Source organism: Equus asinus, chromosome 2 (assembly GCF_041296235.1).
Source record: "Equus asinus isolate D_3611 breed Donkey chromosome 2, EquAss-T2T_v2, whole genome shotgun sequence".
NCBI lineage: Eukaryota > Metazoa > Chordata > Mammalia > Perissodactyla > Equidae > Equus > Equus asinus.
Window position 1 is genome coordinate 52014640 of NC_091791.1, and position 23752 is coordinate 52038391.

General features: G+C 39.8%; 1 protein-coding gene across 3 annotated transcripts in view; it reads left to right on the forward strand.

Moving 5' to 3' along the window:
• ARID5B (AT-rich interaction domain 5B) overlaps positions 1–23752 on the forward strand; it is a 173593-nt gene that overhangs the window by 78310 nt on the left and 71531 nt on the right. For 2 of the 3 annotated variants that reach the window (XM_070488567.1, XM_070488574.1), the window contains one exon: positions 7558–7788. The exons of the other annotated variant lie outside the window; for it this stretch is intronic. In XM_070488567.1, the coding sequence (XP_070344668.1) occupies positions 7558–7788 (231 nt within the window). The remainder of the gene's footprint in view (positions 1–7557; positions 7789–23752) is intronic. 3 annotated transcript variants of the gene reach the window in all.

Consider the following 23752-nt stretch of genomic DNA (forward strand, 5'->3'; position numbering starts at 1 on the left):
TGTTGTTTTCTTTTCTGAGTCATGAAACAACCATAAGGGCAAAGGCTGATATTAACATATTAATACATATTTTTATATTTGTGTGTGTCCATCCATTTGAAGTGACTTGTGTTTGGAAACAGCTGGCTACAACCCTGGGTTTTGCATTTGAAATATTCTTTGTTCCGTTTGCCACCGTGCACTGATATATTTTCCCACATTTTCTTTTTATAAGTTCTCCAGTGATGTTTTTGTTGCCTATCTTGGGAAGATCTGTCTTTCCATTTATCAAAACAAATGGCAAGCTGGGGACCATTTAAAGTAGTTTTTTAGTTAATAAAGCCAATCTTCTTGTTCTGTTATGTTAAAAGTACATTATCTTTTTATTGCCAGTTCTGTATGGCTAGGTCTGTTTTCTGTCTTAGCAATCTCTGGGCTGCCCCGCTTGCTTACTGTGTAGAGAATTACAAAATCATTAAGGGTGGGGCAGCACCAGCTGACTTACAGTACAAACCATTTCTCAAAATAACCACAACAGTGCAATACTGATGTGTAATTTACGTCACAGTATGTTTTTATGAAATAGTTTGTGGCATTTTCATTCCTATTCCGGATGGAATCTTGTTCTCTTTCCCTTTTAATCAGGCGTTTAATTTATTTTTATTATTAATATTTTCCACTCCTTGTCTTGGCATGCCTCCAATTTAACAGCTTTGATGAGGGAAAAAAAGAACGCAACTGACCTTCCCCCACCCCAGCTCCACGACATCAGTTTAACTGCAAATGTATTTTCCCCTTTGATGTGTGCTCACTTTGGGGACCAAGTTGACTGCCTTAAGAGAGGTTTAAAAATATGGTGGGACACATTACACGTTTACACAGCATTGTAATCAGGAATTGATAAAGTTGAGGTACAACTTTGGAATTTTAAACATTTTCAACCAATTCAAGCCATTTAGTCCTATGCACGGCTGCATTTCCCTTTTACAAATGTCTTTCTGTATAATGTCCTGTAATTAGAACAGGAAATCATTGAGTAACTGTAAGATGAATAAGAGCACTTAGACTGAAAGGAAAATTACCTTCCGAGAAATTATATTCTTTTTTTTTTTTTATGCTGCATGTTACAATGTTGGTAATGATAGTAACAGCTGTGGCTACTCTTATCTGTACAATTTTCATGCTTAGGTTTTTCTGGAATAAAAAAATTTCATTTTCAGTAATAATCAAAAATGAATGGATGGAAAATAGGAAATGCCTAATTATGACAAATATTCAGTGTCACAACAGAGCAGCAATTAAATGGAAACTTCAATATAATTGTCAATAGCAGTAAGAATTGGAATACTGCCAGGTATATAAAGTTGATGCTTTGCCGTGGGTTGGTTGCTAGGAGCACAGTGAAAAGTACAAAGCTTTGAGAAAGGAATGTCTAATGTAATAAAGTAACAGAAAGAAGCATAAATCATTGTAAGAGCCTCTCATATTGACATTATTTTACTTAGATTGTCTCAAAACTAGACTTCAAGTTTTATAACATGAGCAAATTCATATTTGCTTGGAAAAAAAAAAGAACACTTTATGTTGTCTTTGAAGGACTAGGGACATTGTGCCTCAAACATAACCTTCATACATATTTGGAATCTTTTAAGTGAAAATCTTTAAATGTTTGTTTCTATTGGCATCCAAATGCATTTGCCCTAATACGATTAAGAGAACTAAAGGGCAAAATACTTGGCAGATTTTTCAGTTGAGGTAATTAGGTACAGGAAGGAACATGCATACTTTTTCCACCAGGCTCTCTAAAATCCCAGGGCGACGGGTTTTTTTAAGATTTTTTTTTTTCAAGCTTACTGATGTTAGAAGTAGATTATAGTGGTTTTCAGTAAGCATAATAGTGTGATGTTTCCGAAACAAGCCTTCCCTCATCCCCCCAGAATGAAAAAGAAAGTTACATTTCTAAATTGTTGTGCAAGGGATGAAAGCAAATTTCTCCTCCAGAATTTATGTTTTCAGCCTTCTGTGCATTTGGCCACCATAATCTATTTAAAAAAATAGCATTATGGATATTTGAAAGTCAATGCTCCATTAATTCATTGTGTTTGCCATTTCATGCATCTCTCTTTGTGCAAAGACAACTTGAGCAACGTGCTATTGAGAATGAATGCCTGCTCTTACCCTCTCCCTCCACCCCCTCCCCACCCCCAGCCCAACTCTGAGGATTAAAGCAATGGTATACAGTTACTGTTTGAAAAGCTTGGGTGGAGTCTCATGTTATAATTACAGTTTCTCTGTGGAATTCTGTTTTGGACTTTGAAAATATATAAATAAGTGAAAAATTGACATTGAGAGAGGTTAACAAAACGTGTAATTATGATATAAGCGCAGGATTAGAGTAATTTTGGTTGAGCATTACAAGCAGTGTACTTTAGGTATTAACTTTTAATAGGCAAAGTTCTTTTCATTGAAGTTGAAATGAGGTTTAGTAATTTGGGGTCTCTTATTCCCTTTGAATATTTCGTTTTAAAATAGGCACGTTCACTTTTTTTTTTTTTTTGGTTGAGGGGGAATTGAGGAATGAGATGACATTTTAATAGAATAGGATAATCATGGTTTAAAATTTCAGTCTTTGGTACCAGCAATTTATTGCTGATCATTTTCTGTTGACAGAAATCAAGTAATGTATATATATCCCAACCAACTGCCACTGACCAGAGTGTGTTAGAGGAAGATTCCTTAGGGTAATACTTCGATTTCTTTTCCTATGTGGGTGTGGTTGAAAGAAAATCTCTGTTCTAGGAACATTTTGTTTGTCTTTTCCTAAACAAATGTGCAATTTATCCATTCTTTATTCATTCTTAGATTTGTCTACTAGACCTGTCACGAATTGGAGAGGGAGAAATGTCCCACACAACATTTATTGGCAGCACTTCTTCATGAGTACCTTTGCCCAGGAGTGTTTGTGTGTATATGAAATGCATAAGGAGCAAAGAAGTATCTGAGGAATTTAAATAAGAATTCTGGGAAGAGTTGTTTGGCTTTATTTGTTTCTTAGCGTACTTGGGCAAAATAAAATACGACAGCTGTTGAACAATTTAATATTTTTGTAGCTGTATCAGGAGGAAGTTAATGTAAAGGCTTAGAAGGGAGTTATAGGATCATCGAATTTTAGATCTAGAAAGCTCTTCCAAACTCATAATTTTACCCTCTGTTATACATACCTTTCAGATTAAGGTGACCACACTTTGTCTTGAGAAAGATAATGTTTTTCCAGTTAAATGAATGTCTGCCGAGACTACAAAGAAGAGACTCAGGCGTCTTCACTCAGTGAAACTTTGACCTGGATGAATTGTTGGTTCTTCCAGGTCCCACCTTCACTCTGGATCTTCTCTTGACTCTCACTGGAATGCTTTGTCCACCTTCACAGGAGTCCTGAGGGTCTCATGGGGTTTCTCTGGTTTTTGTAAATATTAAAGGCAACTCCTCTGGGAAGAGGTAATTGTAAGGTTGGAAATTTGCCGCTGTCCAACCAATGCCAAAATTTTGGTCCAAATGGGTGGTTCTGCTCATAAGCAAGAAAGTTATCATCATTTTTGTTTTGGCATCACTAAGCATGGCCACATTAGCCTGGGTTCCAGCTGTGCCTCTAGCCTCTTAGTGTGGAAAGAGGTTAATGAAGGGCTGGGGTTCTGGGCTTGCACCGCCTAGAGTCGGCTTTATTTCCTATCACATGAGTGGGAAGCAGAAAGTTGATATACATGAAAAGTGTGTCAATAATGTTGTTACATAATGGGGAATTGCAGTGTTCCAAAATTATAACAAGCTAACTTAACCAGAATAGAGTAATTCTGGCATACCACTGGCTGAATTCTACAGTTCTCAATGAAACAGAAGTCTCAGATTTTACTTGATCAAAGGCCACCATCCTTATCCCTAATATTGTAAATTAGTTAAATCTCTATTATTATTATTATTGTGATTCGAGACATTTTGTCATAATGAAAAGCTCATCGAGCTTGGAGTTAAAAAATTGGGTTATAGTCTCCTCTTCATCACTTTCTAGTTCTTTGAGATCCCGAACTAGTCACTTGGGTGTCTGAAACTCAGTTTTCCCATCTCTCAATTGGAGGATGTTAAAAAAAAATAGTAATCCTACTACTTGTAGGATTATTGTGAGGAACTAGATACATAGGTTTTATTATTTATTATTTTCATTTTAGTGTTTTATTATTAGTACCATAAAACGCAGTAGTATTTGTTCTGCTTTCTAAACAGGAAAACAGTCCCTCAGTCTCTCATATTTTTGGTTAAGAGGGCTCTTTTCATTTGCTGTGTTCAGTGATACCTGCAACAATCCTGGGAGAGTGGCAAGGGGAAGGGTATTTGGTCCTGTATTCTGTTCTAGGTATAATGCGGGTTTGGATAGAAGCATATACTTGAAAACTGAATATATAAATATATTTATATCTGTCTATATATCTATATGTATATATATAGAGAGAGAGAGGCATCAAAATCCAAACTAAATAAATTACTATAAATCTATGCAAAAGCTAAAGTCACACTCAGAGGTAGTTTAATGTGCATGAGCTACCTGGGAGCTTGTTAAAAATGTAAATTCCTGGGGCTGGCCCCGTGGCCAAGTGGTTAAGTTCGCGTGCTCCGCTGCAGGCGGCCCAGTGTTTCATTGGTTCGAATCCTGGGCGCAGACATGGCACTGTTCATCAGACCACGCTGAGGCAGCATCCCACATGCCACAACTAGAAGGACCCACAACGAAGAATACACAACTATGTACCGGGGGCCTTTGGGGAGAAAAAGGGAAAAAAAAAATCTTTAAAAAAAAAATGTAAATTCCTAGTCCCAACTTTAGAGATTCTGAGTCAGTTGTTCCTGATGGACCCCTGGATTCTGCCTATTTAGAGGCACCCTATGTAATTCTGATGTGGACAGTCCCAGGAGCACTCAGAGAGATTTTCTCCAGAATGAATGATCATCGTAGGACATGTTTCCATGACTTGGGATCGGGGGAACTTGCTGTTTTTCTTCCAACAGGAAGAGAAGGATTCCTGGCTTGTCTAGTGTTTTGGGAACTGCATGAAAAAAGAAGGATAAGTGTTTCAAGCTAAGATGAGGTAGAGAGAGAGAGAGAAAGAGGTCATTTCTAATCACCAGGGAGTTTATTCCATCCAGAACAGAGAATGAGGAAGCGGTTAGAGATGGCATCATCATGAAAAATGGTCAGAGAAAAACAGAAGGAGAATGAAGGCATAGGAAGGAAGTGAAGTGGTCTCAAGAGTCTAGGTGACACTTTCTGCTGTGAAACTAACTCCAAAGCATCAATTCCTTTGCCCTCGTTTAACCTAAAAAGCACAACTTTCTCCATTTCGTTTCAAGAACACTTGGAGAAACTAGTGCAACTTCCCCCATCACAGAAAGCCAATAGCACAGCCAAGGTAGAATTTTGGAAGCTGTCATAGTATTTGCACAGTATTTCTCATTGACAGGAGTTGGTATTAGGTGCTGGGCATACTGCCGTAAGTCCTGGGGGTTCATGGTTGTTCCCCTCTCTCTCATCCTCAACGTCTTGGACAAATAGAATAACAAATATTGAATGATAGAATTGCCACACTGGGGACTCCTTCTTCAACTAGCACTTAGATACTCTGGAGTCCTGATGATGTTTGTGAATATTTCCACTAAAACTTTTTGTGCTTTAACTCTATAGAAAGCACAGATTTGAACCCAAAGTGTGAACTGGTGTCTTGGTCTGCTGTAAAAATCTCAAATTGGCATGTCTTGGGACATATATCAGCATCTCAAAACCACTTTTTATTTGGGGACTTTCCTTCAATGTAAATATATTTCCTTTTAATTAAGTGTGCCAGCTGACAAAGTGGCTACCCACAAACCAGGCAGGAGTCTAAGAAATGTAAACTGTTAAAAGATGTCATCTTGAAAGCAGCTAAACATCTCCATTCTTGAAGAAGCCTCCAGCCTGAGGAACTAAGTGAACATAATTAGAAATACATCTGGGGATTGGCCTCCTATCTGAAAAGGTCACATGCACACCTTCCACTGGTACTGGTTATGTTCCATCATTATGTTCTGTCCCTACTCATTCGTCTCCCACTGGTTACCAGATGGCCACGATAATGTTGGTATCCTTAACAACTGTCTTGTGCAATTCCCTGCAGCAGGGTAAGAGCTCGAAATATTGAGTGTTTTCCCTTTGGATAAGCAAGTGAGATATCTGGGAATTGCTTACAAACGCCCTGATGGTGTGGTTACACAGAGCGATGTCAAACTGGGTCATGGAGCCTAAATTCAGCTTGACGTTGTGCAGGTGGCAGGCCACCAACGGCGAGTGTTTGCCATTTCTCAAGCTTAAGACGAAGGAAAGATTCATCCATGCAGAATCTGGTTTTTATAAATAAGCATTAATATAGTGAGATGTAAATAAGCGTTAAGATCATTGTTAGAGGGAGCTTCATTAAAGTTGCTGAAATGTCCTCCTGAGTTAAGTTGGTTCTGATGGAGCTCTTTCACAAGCGTGCTTGGGAAGTCCTCCCGGTGTGGTTCTCTGAGTTGTGCCAAGTTACCAGATGGATTTGAGGAACATTAGAAGATGGGAGGTATGGGTTCGGGGAGGGTGGAGAGGTGGGCATATTAATCAAGCTGAGATAGATCATGCTGCAAAAACAAATAACCCCCAAATCACAGTCTCCCTTAAAACAACAAAGGTTTGTTTTCTGCTTATGCTATATGTCCATTTAGGATCAACCAGGGGCTCTGCTCCATGTTATTCTCCCTCCAAAACCCAGACTGGCAGAGCAGCAACTCCCTGAAATATTACAGATGTCCAGAACAAAGGGAAGGAGAGAGTGTGGTCAGTTACACACTGGCACTTAAAGGAGCCACCCACTTCTGTCGTATTTCATTGGCCAAAACAAGTCACACAGCCACTTGACTCCAGTGGGCTGAGGAGCACGGTCTCTCCACAGGGTCCGTAAAGAGAACAAGAAATATTTGTTGAACAGCACGAAGGACCTCCAAAGCAGATGATGTATTTAGACCCATGGACATCTCTCTGGGGCCAGATGACCTTTCCAGAGCCTTCAAGCACCGAAAGACTATATAATCCAAAATAAAAGTAATAGCTGGCTGTGAAAATAAGTATAAAGAAGCTCAAGAAAATTCTGATTTTTTCCTACGATGATGACTTTAATGCTTAAAATATATATAAAATTCTTTCGAAACAGTGTTTTGGTTCTGCTGCTTGATGGTGACCGAAGCATTACTCTATCTGTCAATAGGGTCATCCCACTCTTTCTTTTCTCCACTTTTTCTTTTCTCTGCGGGTAGCCTGAGGGTTTGCTGTGGAACTGGATTGGTGAGATGGGGCTGGAGGGGATACTGGCATTAGCCAGACTGTGATAAGATGAACTGGTATAAGAGTCTTGTTGAAGACTACATTTTTAGTACAAAACCAGAAGTGATCATTGAACTTGTATCATGGCTGTGACAGTTCTTTGTTGGAGGGAGAAGGGTAATGGAAGTGTTTTCTCATTTGTCTAGGGGAGGACGAGGAAGAAACGAATGTGATAGTTCTCAGCTACCCTCAGTACTGCCGGTACCGCTCGATGCTGAAACGCATCCAGGATAAGCCGTCTTCCATTCTAACGGACCAGTTTGCATTAGCCCTGGGGGGCATTGCAGTGGTCAGCAAGAACCCTCAGATCCTGTACTGTCGGGACACCTTTGACCACCCAACTCTCATAGAAAATGAGAGTATATGCGATGAGTTTGGTGAGTCTTTTTTTTTTCCTACATGAAGCTTGTGCGTGTGTGTTTAGTTGTTCTCAGTTCTTGTGGAGAGCAGTGATGGAGAACAGGGCTTATTTTCACGAGCCCAATGTGCCACTCCACCCCTCCCATCCCCCAAATTACTGCATTATACAGCATCATTGCCTCCTTGGCAGCCTCTGTTTACCAAGATAAAAGATTGTTATTTCGAATTTGTTGTTCAATATAGAGTCTGAAGTTGCTTGGTCGACCTTGAAATTGGACTTTAGGACAGGAAACCTTCATGTTAGTGCTTTCTTAAAAGGCTTTGGCTATTCAGATACTGATTTTTTTATTTAACTGATCGCTCCCTTTTCAGTGTTACAAGGAACTGAAAAAAATGCACCAATTGTAACCGCTTCAGTATTATCAGGTGAATAGATAGACAGACAGATAGACGATAGATACCCATGCCCCTGAATTTTTTCATGTGTATGAATGTATTTGTATACATATATATATTTCCATCTTTGGTGGGCACATGGATCTTTATCTGCATCTCTGCCTAACTGATTGGTCACGTGTCTTTATAGATAGAAGGGAAGGAGGAGAAGATACCACAATATCAGTTTAGGAGACCTTGCATGATTCAGTGAATGACTGGAGGCAAGCCAAGATCGCATCTCTCGAATCTTCACTTTCTCATCTGTTTGTTGAAGAGATTCGACCATATCAGTGGTTCTCAACAGGCTAGGCAGGGATACAGAATACTCCCAGGGTACTTTACCAAACTACACATGTTCCTTGGAAATTCCTATCCTAACAGAGGCATGAACATCCCCCACCCTCACCCCACCCCTTCTCTGGAATCGCTACAATAGAGTGACCAGTGTGACGACTGAGCCATGCTGAGTCCCTCGTGAGTACCTGGGTGGAGAAGAGGTTGAGACCTCTGGTCTAGAGAGAGTACAGGGTCCCTTTGAGCTGGAAAAGTCCTTGATTCTGTTGGCTAATGTTTTCCTAAGGATCCCTAGTTTGCAGATTATTCAAATTCAGATTATTCTGCTTAACCATTACAGGCCTCGGCATGGTTTTGGGGTCCAGTGTGGCCTTTCCAATGTGATTATTCATGATCCCAGCAGCCCTGTAGCTGCTGTGGGAGGGATATTCTAAGTAGGTGTATGGGCAGAGGAGGGGCAAGGAGGAGAGGCTGGGATCTAATGATTCAAGAAGGCAGGGAAGAAAGAGAGGAAGGGGACGTAAGTTCACTGGACATGACTTTTTTTTATTATGAACCATTTTTTCAGATGCCTTTCACACTCTAGCTTATCAAATCACTGTCAATCTATAAGAGAGTACTAGTGTTTATACCTTATCTTTTCCTTCTTCCCAAAAGAGTTTATTGTCATATTTGTAATATTCAAATAACCATTTTATTCAAGTAGATGAACATATCCAATACATTTTTAAAAGTACTTCCTCTTCAGATCAGCATTTACAAATCTTCCCTTTTCAATACTTCTTTTTGGAGTTCTTCTTCCATATCTCTACCCGCAGACCATCCGTCCTGCCTGCTGCTCAGGAGGTCTCTAAATTCCTGACACAAAAGAAAACTGAAAGAATGCTTTCCCTCATTTAAGAGTATTCAGAATTAGAGTTTCACAATGTAAAATAATGAAAAAATGTTTTAACCTTTGGCTAGTTTGAGTTATTAGTCACTGAGTTTCAAAGCTGTTACATCTAGAATTGGTAACAGAAAGAAGTTCCAATTTAATAGTGATCACAATGGTTGTTGAGTTACTAAATTAGTTTTAAATGTTCTCACAAACACAAGCATCTGACTTTTGAATGTTTTCCTGAACTTTCTTCTGGTATGGCTAATTTTAATGCTCTTTTTCCTCTCCAGCCTCTTAAAGTGGAAGTTTTCTTTTGGAATAAGGTACCTTTAAAGAGCTCCTAGATGGCTAGTATAATATTTAGAGTATTAGATTTTCGTTTTTCAGTTCAGTGTGTACTTCAAATAGTTTGTACTTCTTATAGTATTTCATTTTAGTAAGTGAACAAAAACAGCTCATTTTGACTTAATTTGAACACCCTCACTGGCATCCCTCCCCCACCTTCCACTTTTGGTCACACAGCTAAATTTCCAGAGAACGCTCTTTGAAACCTCCAACTGGTTGTATTTGAGATCAACATGGGTTAAGGCGTTCGTCAGAACGCGGGCTTGGGTCTCTCCAACCAACTAACAGTTGGTGGAAGAACATAAATTTAATTAGTGACTAGCATTAAACAAATGTTCCTAATATTAAACACTGCCAGATGACTGAAACACTTCTGTCAGATTACCACGAGTGCCAGGGGGCCCACAGATGAATTTGCTACACAGTATATATTCTGTACCACACATTTGGTGACTTCAGTAATTGGTCAAATGTAATTTAGGTAACAGTATGCCTAGGCTGTAAAAATCAAATTTTATTAGCCATATCACCAGGTGGATGAATGGTGGAGCTGATGGCAAAGAGTTTATAGCATTTAGCAGCTACACCTTTGACACATGAAATTCATAAATTGCCCTAAAATACCTCCAAGGCCCTTCTCAAAAGGACAGTGTCTGCTTTCCTATGATTAAATAATGTTTATTTTATTAACTAACATATTTTTTGCTTTCTTCTGTTAAATGGGATTAAGGAGTGGGGGTGGTTGAGGGTGTTCAAAAGATAAATAAAACACAGTCGTTGCTTGTTTTGAGAATTTAAAATCTAATTGGGGAAGACAGGATTAACGCACCTGAAAGGTTAACTAATGTTACAAGAAAGTCAATGATTAAGTATTTGGTGAGCGTTGCAGAAAGCAAGTACGGTAGGAATTTCTCCGTAAGCCGGGGGGTGGGAGAGGTGGCGTGGCTGGAGATGGTGATCATGGGGAGGGTCAGGGAAAGTCTCACGGAAAAGGCAGTACTGGATCTGGTTTTAAAGGACAGAGAGAGAGGGTAATAGAAAACTGTTGTAAATATCTAAATTATAAAATTCATGTGCTGACTCTCCACATTAAGAATGGCTGCCTTCACCCTGGGTCAACTGTTGGCCTCTCTTAGGTTTGTTTTCCCTTAGTAAATGGCCTGATGCCCTCTCTACCAGAGAGATATGAATGTGAGTTGGTGGACCAGGGCTGGGACGAACCCAGGCAGTGGCTTTAGAAGTGGAACTGGGCTTTCCTTCTTGGGCAGGCCTGCCCCCCTATTTTCTCCGTGTGCTGGCAGCTTCCTTGCCTTCCCAGGGCTCGTCTCTGAAAACGGACTTTGCTGTGTGTGACAACCTTGCCTGGCTGCTCAGACACCTTCCCCTTGCCCATTGTTTTAATGTCCACTGAATAACAAGTCTAATTGAACAATAAAAGTAAGGCTTTTAAATCTACAATGAGTCCCTGTAAATAAATTCTCCGTGGAATTTTATGAAGCTATTTAATGAAAAGTTTGATTAGAAACTATTAAAGAAAAATAGAATAGATGAAATTTCATCATTTAGTTCCACATTACAGTAGTGTCATTTTGATTTTTATTTACATTGAGATATTCAGAATAGAGTAAATATGTCCTGGTTCTAATTAACTATCCTCCTAACTTGGGAAAGGTTATTTTAGGCTTGAAGGGTTTTGATAGCATACCATCTGCTTTCTTCGTTATATTTTATTCAAGTCCCTTCCTTGCTTACAGCACTGTGCAATGTCTAAACCTATGACATAAGCATAAATTGAATCATATTAATGGTAGGTGATTGAAAAACTTCAGCCTTGACATCCTGCCCGCATTCTTCCATCTTGTCAGTTACAAATCTCTTAAAGGCAATGTGCTCTTTTCTTAGCACAAGAGAATTGGCTCTTTTTAAAACTAAAGCAATGGATTCCCCATTAAAGCGTTATGCAAACTGGTTGTATTGCGCATGCAATTAGGAAATGAGATTATAATAAGAATGAGGGGAAAGTGACATTAGGGATGACAATATTTTTCATGAAAATCTTTACCCGATGCATAATCCTGCCCCACTATCCTGTTAGAATCTCCTAACCTGAGTCTTCTCCAACAGCTTCCCATCTTCCTTTTACCTCTTTTTATAATTCGATTCCTCTTTTGTAAAAACACATACTGTCATTTATATTGTGTTATTGTCTATGCTGTAGAGAAAACACATACATGCAAACATTTTGTCTATTTTTCCTGTTGGAACGATAAAATGTCCACCAGTTTGTAATGCACAATGTTTACATTAATATCACACAGATTGATTTCACATGTGTGAAGTGTTGACAGCTAAATCCAAACAGAGGCACACACAGTACTGCAGATAAATGGATAACTTTAAGGTATTGGCTTCTATCAAAGAGATGTCAGGCAGACCCAGTATGCATAAATGAGATGAAATGAGTCCTCAAAGGTGGGTAGGCCTAAATGGATTAAGATAAGGTTGATTAAAAAAATAATAAAAATTCAGTTTATTTTGGTTAGAGTTTTGAATTGCAAAGAGACATAAGAAGTTGTGCTTCTAAGTTCTTTGGCAGATGGTTGTGTGTGTGAGTGTGTTTCTTGACCGAATGAGATGGGGTTAGAGGAAGGATGTGGTAATTTACCTGAGAGGAACAGAGATGAGATGGACTGTCATCTTGGTGTTTAGTCCATGTGTTGAACACAACGAGCTCTAATCTTCGGGGAGAAGAAGTTGGCTACATCAATATTAAAACATATACTCTGCCAAAGGGCTAGGGGGGAGCAGTGGGACAGTATGGTACAGTAGAAAGAGTACTAGGCTTATAGGCAAATAGCCCAGGTTTAATCAAGGCTCAACTGTCTGATTTGCCGTGCCAATGGGCAAGTGACATAAGGTCCCTCACTTGTCCCTTCTGTAAAATCCAGGTGTAACAGCCCACTCACTAGGCTCAGGAAAATTTGTACTCACTTGATTAAAAAAAATCTTGTTGGTAAGTGCAGACTCTCTACTGTTTCTGCTAGGATCTTCGGCCATGGACAGCTTGTAGTCATCTAAACCAATCTTGCTCTTTGAATAATAGGGGAATCGTTTCCCTAAGGCTCCGAGGCTCTTACTGGAACCTTAATGGAAAGGAAAAGTTTTCTACGTTTTACAGTATGATTTAAAGAAGCTTTTCTGCACTGAACTTTCCCTCTCCGTTTTCCTGTTGGGTGAAATAATGACATTATGGACAAAAGAAAAGGCAAAGGGGGGTAGGGAAACAGAAGAGGGGATGAAACCTTGACTTTTTTATGAAAGAAAACTCAGGATGTATAAAATTATTTTGAACCGTAAAGGACGAGCTGGACTCTGCCTCTTCCCCTCTAAACATCACATGTTTTGCTGGAAATGAAAGGAAAGGCAGTTGTTTTGTTAAGGATCATGGGAATTTGTAAGTGAGTAAACACTTTTTTCCTTGCCAGAGTAGGTTTCATGGTCACAGTGGATGTCAATGATCAAATGGCTTTGTTCTGGCCACTGTCCACACTCGGGCTTCTGCTGCCTGCCCGCGGGGCCCACCGAGCTCCAAAATGATAACAAGGCAGCCGTTTCTCTTTCATTGAAGCCAAGTGGGGAAGAAGTTGTGCTGTTTATGCAGAAGACCTTGTCCTTCAGAGATCCCATTTGGAGGACTGCTTTGTCTTGGAAATTTTCTAGAGGTAGTATTTATCATTAGAGAATCGTCTAACCAAGACCGCTCTTGGTGCCTCCTCTTTATGTGCTGCCAAAGTGGGGACAGAGAGAATGTTAAGTTCATCATGCAAAATCATAAACCAGACCCAAATAAATCTGCTGGTTGAGGTGTATCGGATGTGCTCATAGCGCATGTAATGATTAACACATGGCCTTGGTTTCCAGGACAGTAAGATGCAAAGAGGGCTGGAGGGCAGACCTCCTTGGGCAGAGACATTGGAAGCTAGGGTACCGTCTCTCTTGGGGGTTAATGAAAAGAGTTTTTATGTTGCTACCGTAAATTAATTTACAGAGTCATATGGAATGGGTAGGATTAGTGGATTTCTTTTCTATTTTTGGAACTTGAAAGGATATTTTAAAATAACTCTGGACTCCTTTTGTAGCTGAGTGGACTCAATGGGTTATTAAAAAGTTATTTGGACTCATGAGTACAATAAACTCTTGTTCACCCCAGAAGAAAGGATTTGTGTCTATATTGGCTAATATTTCACCTAGCATTTCATCTAGAAAAGCAAGAAAGTTATATCCCATTACATTAGCAATATCAACATATTCCTCTCTAGGGTGAAACAGATATTTTTATCAATTAAAAAAAAAAAACCACACACACTACAGAAAAGAGCCAGGTCATTGAAAAAATCACAGGCAAAATTGGTAGTGAGGGTTAGGGTTGGTGGAATGAAGTTCAGAGTAAGTCTGTATTCACTTGATTTTTAAAATCCTCTTGATAAAAGAAGATTGTCTCTAAGCTCTTTCATCCTTTCCTGTCAGGGGAACTGGATTGATTTAAGTTTGTTGGACTGTAGATTAGGCTGTGGACTGAGGGATGCCTAGAGCCCAGCATAGTGCCTGATACACAGTAGGCCCCATCCATTCATGCATTTCACCAGTATCTATTCCACACCTACTGTGTGCCAAGTATTGTTCTTGTCCCTGCGCACACAGTCATGAATAAGACAGAAAAATTCCCCACTCTTAAGGAGCTTACAATGTAGTATGTGGGGAAGATATTGGCAAAATGTGGGATAGCCGTGGACCATACCTCATAAATATAGACCATACCATAATCTTCACAGGGTGGTTCTGAAGATTAAATGTGTTAATGACTTAAAGCACTTAGATGGTACATGGTAAATACTACTTAAATACTCATTGTTAAGTATAAGAATCTTCTCTTACCTCTTGCACCACCCAACACAACCTTAACTACATATCAGGTCCATAGTGGTTCCTCAAAAAACACCCACAAAATTGTTTCATACCTATACAGACTGCTAGGGAAGATGAGGGATCATTTGCCACCAAAACTCATTCAACATCCATTCATTCCAGAAATATTTGTTTGTTTGTCCTTCCGCATGGAATGTGTTTCCCCAGATATCTTGGGTCTGGCTCCTTCTCATCATTCCAGCCTCAGCTCAAATGTCTCCTCCCCAGAGAAGTCTTCTCTGACCTTCCCCTTTCCACAAGTTGGGTTCTATCCCATCACCAAATGTATAATTATTTTCCTATAACTCATCGCTATCTGAAATTAACTCTTATATTTGTTTCTTTACATGTTTATATAGTCTGTCTCCCCCCTGCCAACCCAGACAAATATGTAACCTCTTTAAGAGTGGGGAAGTTTTCTGTCTTGTTCATAACCGTGTGCCTGGGGACCAGAACAATACTTACCACATAGTAGATGTGTAATAAATATTGGTTAAATGAATGAATGGATACATGCATACTGTGTGTCAATATCATTGCTCTCCCTCATTTCACAGGTATGCACACTAAAGCACAGCAACATTACACAGCTAGCAGGTGCTAAAACCAGTATTTGAACCTAGAGAGTCTGGTTCAGCATCCATGCCATTAACCATTACACTAGACTGCCTCTCCTCTTAGACCTAGCTCAGAAAGATCTTTCAGACTTCCTGAGATCAAGATGACTGGAAACAGATAACTGACCACCAGGTCTCTACACAATGAATGTACAATCGGTTCTGTAGGATGCAGAGAGCTTGGGTGTGTTGGAGCGGTTGGGACAGGAATGATCATAAAGATTCAAAATCTGAAAACCAGTGGCTTGGGATCAAGAAACTCTAATGCCAGCCACTATCCTCTCTTGTCCTCTCCATCTCCCTGCTTCAGGCCTTGCTGTCCTTTCATCTTTTTTCAGCACACCAGCTAGAATAATCACTTCCTTGCTCCAGTCGCTCAATGGCTTTCCATCTCATCAGAGAAGCAGGTATGAGTATAGAGCCCTTTAAGAGCTGGAACAATTTAGAAGTTGAAGGGGGCGGTAGCAAACTGTCCTGTGTTCTCATGGACTCTTTTTAAGACATGGGATTGCAATGCTGACAGGACTTTCATTATACACCTCTCTGTAATTTTCTGCTTAGAACGCATTGGCTTTCCCAACTTGGCATCCTCCTTTAATGAAAAAATTATAGGTCTAATTTCAAAAAATGAAATGTATGCAAGCTTTCCTGCTTCTGTCACTTCTTTATTCCTGTAGCACATAAATCATTTCCCTTTTTAAAATTAAATTTCGCTTGCCATGATTTGGTAATGGGTTTTCAAAGGAGGCAGAATAGCCAAGCTCTTGGCACGAGAGCCGGCTGTGCTGCCTGCTCAGGAAATCTTCTCATTGCTGGCTGGCGTGGACCTTGATTCCATCATCTGGGCTTTATGCTCCCTTTGGAAGTTGCCTAGAAATTCTCTCCCCAAGAATTTCTTCTCTGATCTGCCTTTTTGGCTCTCCAGTCGCCATCTTGGAGGACTAAAGAACAGATGGGATTTGGGCAGAAAAAGACTGATGTGTTCCAATGCTTCTTGGGTACTTGTTCTTTCATTCACTGAGCACTGACTCTGTTTAAGGCAGAACTCCAGGCATTGTTGGGATGTTGGTCTCTGCTCTCAAGACACTTAAAAATCAAGTTGGCTGAGAGAAGACATAGAGCAATGGGCCACTGCAAATATTATCTGTGGTTCCTTAACAATTCTGCATTTTATGGTAACAGTTACTACAAGGCCACAGACCTAGCATGTTCTGAAGTGGGAGTTAGTACCTCCTCCTGCCCAGTCTGCTGACCCCAGTGGGCACACTTTTCCACCACAAAGTGAGAGGAGCGTGGAACTAAGGGTCGGGAGTTATTTTGACGCTCAGAGGAGATGACATCTGCCAAGCTTCGTAAGTGGGAAAGGTTTGCCACATAATGGACACTGCCAGGCAGTCTGCTAAGGGCTAACTGAGGAGGTCAAGCTCTAGGTGCCACCGGAGTTAAAAGATGTGTGAAAGAGGGCCCAGATGTCAGGGGAGGCCTCTTAGAGGAAGTGGATCTTCAACTGGACCTTAAGGGATTCAAAAAGGAGGAAGTTTTTTCAGGTGAGGAGATGGAAAATACTTTGAACTTCGAAGCTCAAAGACAGAGGTTTTGTCCTCTGTCATTTTTAGCTTCAGCATAGACAAAAAACAGTCTCTACAAGCAAAATTCTTTTTTTCCTTCCTAGAAGATGTCACCTTACCCTGAGGGAGCACGTGCTCCTGAGCCCTTCTCTCACGGGCCTCATTGTGGTTTGGACCCAGGGGAAGCCTCTTGGAGGAAAAATCAACTTGTCTCTTATTAAATTGGAAATTTTCCCCTGGGTCTATAAGAAAGAAAAGGAGGGCTGCACCAGCTTTGCAGTAGGGGATATGAGAGTGAGGTGTCTGCTTGGTTTCCTGGCTGCTTAAAGGGCCACTTCTAGGCCAAAAGAATAGCTTCAGAATAATCAGCTTTGACACTTTGCTCTTTGTCCCTTCTGTGTTAGTACTTTTCCAAAGTTGTTTTTTCCTTGTGCTTGGTATTAAAGTTAACAGCTTCAATTGCATTTCTCCTCACTAGATTCTAAGCTCCTAGAGGGGGTAAGAATCATGCCCTACTCATCTTTGTATCAACATGTGTTTGCTGAAATGATATAGAAACTCTGCTAGATTCCAGACAGCTTCAAATCTCCACCATCTTACTTCCTTTCTTAGAGTCAAGTATTTCTTGACCTCAATCTTTAAGCTTTCGCTCATTGCCAGTTGATTGAACTCTCAAGAGAAAGTGTCCAGCACAAAGGAAGTGGGTTTTTCTCAACATTTCCTCAACTTTTCAAACCAGAAGCACGTTGCTCATAAATTGGTCAATGTCTTTGGTTGAAGATTGTTCATTTGTTACAACGCTTAACAGGCCCTGGAGATGGCACAACCTAGAAGGGTGTTCTTTCTGAAGAAGTTGAGGAGCATCCTTAAGTTAGGGCAATCGGTAGCCTGTACCCAGAAGTCAGCTTATCGACCTTTCCAGCCTCTAAACCACATATATCAGAATTCTTTGTGGAAATCAAGGAACAGTGACAGGACCATTAGCACATTGACAAGTTCTAATTAAATATGGGCTCTATGGATCAGGAACAATATGTAGATCACAGTTCAAGCTGGAATCATATCAGAAGGCATTGGGGAAGAAAAGGCTTAGCCAGTATAATGTTCATTATTAGGAAAACTACTTGATGGATGGCACTTAATGGCCCAAGGATATTTTATGGATCGTTGACATGCTCTGTGTTATTTATAGATGAGAATGAGGCCTTCTGTTTCTCAGGAGAGTTCCATGGAGTATCCTGGATAAGGCAAGTTCACAACATGCAGGGTTTAGCAGGACACACTTTCTTCCTTAGAGTCCCAGACGTGAACATTAGGTCTTTAAAATAGAAGATTAAATATTTTAACATTGATGTCACACACAGTACCAGAAACTATATTCTATCAGGACACTGACCCCTGCCCCATCCCCACACATAAATGACTTCAGAAAAAGAGAGGATGTTGGTTCTTTTGAGGCTTGTCTTTACACATGACAGATCTTTGCTGTGAAGAATGCCTTGGTCCCATTGTTCCTGAGAGAAAGGAAATTGAAATGTGTCAGGAGTAGAGCAAACAGGCAGTGTTGTGGAGCCCCCATTAAATTGTCTTGCTGACCCTTGGTGCCAATGTCATTTGCCTGAGCTGAGGAGGTGGCCTCAGAAACGCAGAGATTGTGGCCTCAGCAATCCCAACCCCGGTGACTGCTCATCCCACTCTCTGCCCTGGTATTCACACCTCATGAGAGGAATGTCTTTCACATGGAAGAGCACTCCTCATACTTTTTAAAGAGACTTCACCCAGTCCATGATGTCTTGCCTCTAAACAACTCTGTATAACCAGGAGGACAGGTGTCATTGATTCCATTGGGCAGTTGAAGAACTGATCAGGAAAATCAGTGGCTAAACATTAGTGCAGTAATGGTAAGACCACAGTGGGATTGGGCATCAGCTTCTTGACCTGTGCTCTTAATGCCATACCCCAAATGTGGCCCAGTGCTGAAGGGCATGGCGTCGCAGCAGCAAGATTATGTGCAGCAAACCCTAATGAACCAGAATCTTCAGTTAACCAGTTGCTCCCAATCCCTCACCCTCTTTGTACACTATTTCAAGGAGGAAAAAAAAAGTAAATAGTAAAAACAGCTCATATGTTTTTCCAAATATTTTTCTCATTATGAAATTACTTCCATTATGAAAAGCACAAGTATACTAATAATAATAATTGCCATGCTTCTGTGAGCATGTACCATATGCCAGGCCTTATGCTAAGCCCTTTACATATATTGTCTTACTTATCCCTTAGAGCGCCACTATATGGAAGCTCATATTAACCAGCACTTCACAGGGGAGGAAACAGAGGCTACAAAAGCTTACATCAACCAAAGTCACAGAGCTAGTAAGTGGTCATGCTGGATTCTTGTTCAAGTCTGTCTGGCTTCAAGGCTGATATGCTTATCCACTCTTTGATATCATCTCTCTAAATATCATCAATAATTGCATCAGTGTTTATCTATTTCCTTCCAGTCTTTTTTTCCAAGCATTTTTATTTACTTGAGAACATTTTATGTATGCAATTGTTGTATCTTAAAATTTTAGTTATTATAAAATAAACATTTCCCCACATTATTATAAACACCATTTTAATGGTTGCATAATACTGCATAAAGTGAATTTATAGGGTTTACAGAATCCGTTTCTATTAGAAGTTTATATTGTTTCCTCCAGGATTTCATTTTGTTATGTTGCTTTGATGTGTAATGTATAATTAATATTGTAATGAACATCTTTATCTATAAAAGGATCAGGATTTTGATGGTTTCTTTAGGATAAATTCCAGGAATCTCTTATTGCCAAAACTATTTTCCTTCTAAGTCATAGCAGAGAGATCAGATAATCAGAGCCTGCTATGGCTTAGTTCACAAACAGCCCCATGTACCGAACCTTCTAGAGCTACGGTTGAGGACACTGAGGACCAGTGTTCAGAAGGAAGATCCAGAGATTCTGCGTGGCTCTAAAGAACAACCAGAAAAAATTTCCTCAATGAATACTGGGCTTAGGCAAGAAGGTGAGCTCAGGCAAAGATTTTCACATCAGCATCAGTCTCCTGAAGAAGTTACTAAAACTTTGATTTTTAGTCTCAGACCTCCTGAATTTGAAAGGGTAATGTCCTGTTACCATTATTTTAAGTCCACTTTATACACATTAAGATTGAAACTCAGTGCTGTAGGAATGCCTAAAGTTGGAGTTGGTGGCAATGATAATGGAGAATGGAAGTTGACATAGTAATTATTACTGTCAGCTCCTCCTTCCTTAATTGCTTCTGTCCAGGTGTGGTGGAGGAACCATTGAGCTACAACCGGTGTTGACATGCGTGTCAGATGTGGTGAGAAGTAGCAGGAGAAGGCACGGTGTGTTCCTTGGACAGTCACAGGCTCAGGTAGAAGGCCTTGCCTTAAGGAAAAGTGCAGAGCCGTGATTTTGGGGGGATATACTCTAGTGCTATTAAATATCAAGAAATTAAGAAAAAGCACAACATAATAGAAAGGGCGCTTGACTGGGACTCTGGAGAAATGGGTTCAGAATTTGACCCTCATACCAAATAGAGAGCTTTGGCAACTCTGTTAACTCTGTCTATCTGTGTCTTATATGAGAAATGGAAGGTTGGACCAAATTTTTGAGCCTTTTTGGATCTCAGCCCCCTTTGAGAATCTGATGGAAGCTGTGAATCTTCTTCTCATAAAAATGTGCATGCAAACATCATCACCATCATCATCATGGCTTTGAACAATGTTATTAGCAAAAATTAACATATCGAGTAAATATAGACAATTCTGCATATATTTTTCAGGATTCATAGACAATGTGAAACCTTAGATTAAGAACTCCTGGGCTGGAGGATCTTTAAGATCCCTTTCTGTTCTCACATACTTATATTCTATCAATCAAACAAATCACGATGTGAAATGATTCTCTGTAAACTTTACAAGTTGTTAAGTAGGACAGCTCGTTCCCTGAGAATTCTGGTTAGTTAAAAAATAACAATAATACCAGTAGCTCATACCTTTTATTGAGAGTGTGCTGTGCATCAGGCACTGTGTGAGATGCTTAAATATAGTTTGTGCCCCTAAATGATACCCATTTGATGAATTGTTTTATTAAATATGACTGATCACTTCAGAGAAAGGCTTAGTGAAGCCAACTTTATCTAACATTTATTGAGCAGCTACTATATACATTATCTCCTTACACTCTCACAACAGGACTTTTAGGTAGGTATTGTTATCCCTGTTTTGCAGATAGAAAACCAAGGCTCAGAGCTGTTTAAGGAAGTCATCCAACAGTGCTGGTTAAGTGGTGGAGCTGGGATTCGAACCAGGCTCTGTGTACTTTACAGTCGGTGCTCTTACAGGGTATGCTGGGCTCCTCTTTATAGTAGACTGTGAACTGTTCTAATTCACTAAATAATAATTATAAGAATGCTACTCAAAATTTCCGGGGCTTTTGTCAAATATATAAAGCAATTTTCCCATAGAGGTAGCCTGGTACATTCTTCCCATTTACCTGCAAAGTCTTTGCTTCCCCGCCCCTGAACAATGTCCGTTTAGTGACTCATGTGAGTTTAAACATGGCCAGTCACTTGCGCCTTATCTGACATATATTGAGCACCTGCTGTAGGCGAGTCGTTAGACTGGGAAGACTGCGAAATATGGCAAGGTTCGTGTTTCAGCAGGTACATCACCAGGCCTGGTGTCCCATCATTGTGCACGGCTGGTCCATTCTCACAGGTCAGCGTGCTGTTTACAATCTAGTTTACATTGGACAAACTACAGCCCCCAGGCCACATCTGGACTGTCGCCTTCAATAGAGTTTTACGGGAACACTGCCACGCCATACTCATGAGCTTATGTCTTAATCTATGGCTGTTTTTGTGCTGCAATGGCAGAGTTGAGTATGCCCCACAAAGCTGAAAATATTTACACTCTGACCCTTTACAGAAAAATTTGCTAACCCTTGATACAGACCAAAAACTAGGTACTATATTTCATCAAGACAACATTGTTTGTAATACACATTTTTGTATATACCGTTAGGAAATAAAAATCGTTATAATTGTAGGATGCCATCACTTGGGAGACCACGGATTCCGGAGACATTGAGATGTGAAAAGAATTGTGCATCTTACAATCGAAAGTCGGTACTTTTCAGAGAGATGTTCTAGAGACATTTAAAAAAATGTAAATATGGATTATCTGAAAGACTATTTTTCCCCTGCCCATAAGTCACCCAGTCTGTTGACTCCCCATGAAACCTATAATAACAGACCATGTGAGGGGACCCAGTGAATTAGAAAAGTGCTGGCTTTTTGGCATCTGTCTTCCCCAAGACTGTTGCTATTAATGAGTGCAAGAAATATTTTGGCCTTGTTCTCTGATACTATTTTCAACTCCTGTTAGTATAAATATTTAGGGTGTTTCAGTACAGTGGCTTGTGTGGCAGTAAAATTGTTAGTTCTTTTATCTTAGGACTGGAATATTTGAACAGTGTGCTTGTTCTTAAAATGTGTGATGAGGCCACGTATGAAAGGCTTTGTAGTAGATTGGAATGGAAAGCTTCTCAGATGCTGCTTATGGTCAGATTCTTACCAGTCTGAAAAATATGCTAATTACATACAAGGCTCTGAGCAGAGAGTGAACTCAATATTACAATCTTAAACTTCCTCCAAACAAAAACAGGACACCACTTAAGGGGAGGTAGTGAGTAACACACAAACAGCCTGTGCCTCGTATGTGTACACAAATTGACCATTATGTGTACACATGTTTGCATACTCACGTAAACTGCCCAGGGAACATCCATATTTGCAAATATGTCATAATTTGTTATGTTTTGTTTTTTCTGTTTTTCTTCAAGTATAGAAATTTAGGAATTCTGAGTCAGGCCACGTATTATTTGGCTAATTCAGCTGCAGAGTAAGTTATTAATGACCCCCAGATGTTGTTTATAGTGATCGGATATTTTCAGTTGTGAAATAATATTCTCTTTTTTTATGTGCAAGTGATATTTCTTAATATGCTTTCAGCATCTGAATAAAAGTTTCATGGCAGAACAGTTTGCATGTCCAATGTAATTGCTTCTAAGTGAGCTCTTCATTCTTCACATTTTTAGCTCTAATTGCTTTTTTCCCCATATGTCTAAAAATAAATATTTGCAAGTTTTGCATTCTGCTCTTCATTGTAATACATAAAATATTTGTACACTGAGCAAAATTCACTGATAATGTTCGCAGTGGGCTATTTAGAGAAAGTAAGGTTTGTGTGGTAAGAGGAGATAAAACACGTTTTTGTTAGTATGAATGCCAAAGAAAGCCATTTATCGTATTTTGAAAGAATATTTTTAAAGGAGGGGCCAGATATTTGACCTCTGGGACTATTTAAATAGATTCAGGTGGAAAAAGAGATCTAGGGTCACAAATAGTCTGTTTTGCTATATAATGGGTATTTTAAATGATCTTTGGAAGGTGGCAATTAATTTTTGATTATGAGGGACAGGGGCCCCACTATGTAAATTATCCAAGTCCCTGACTTCCTGGGCAGGCCTCCTCTGCCTTCATTTGAGTTTATTCCAGCTCATTAGCACCTCCATCCGAAGGCTGGCAGAGAAAAGGAGAGGAAGAAAAAATGAAATCACTTCTGCTGCTCTTAATGGCCTTTGGAAAGAATGGATCATGAATGAAATAGAAACCAGTGGGAAAAATAAGCTATTAGCTTTTCTGTGTTTTCTTTTATCCTTGCCTTGCTTCGTCGACACAGATAATCAATAGGTGGTTTAAAGACTTTTAAATGAACTCTACGGAGGAAGGCTGTGCAGTTATAATCGCAATATCACTATTCTCTTTACAC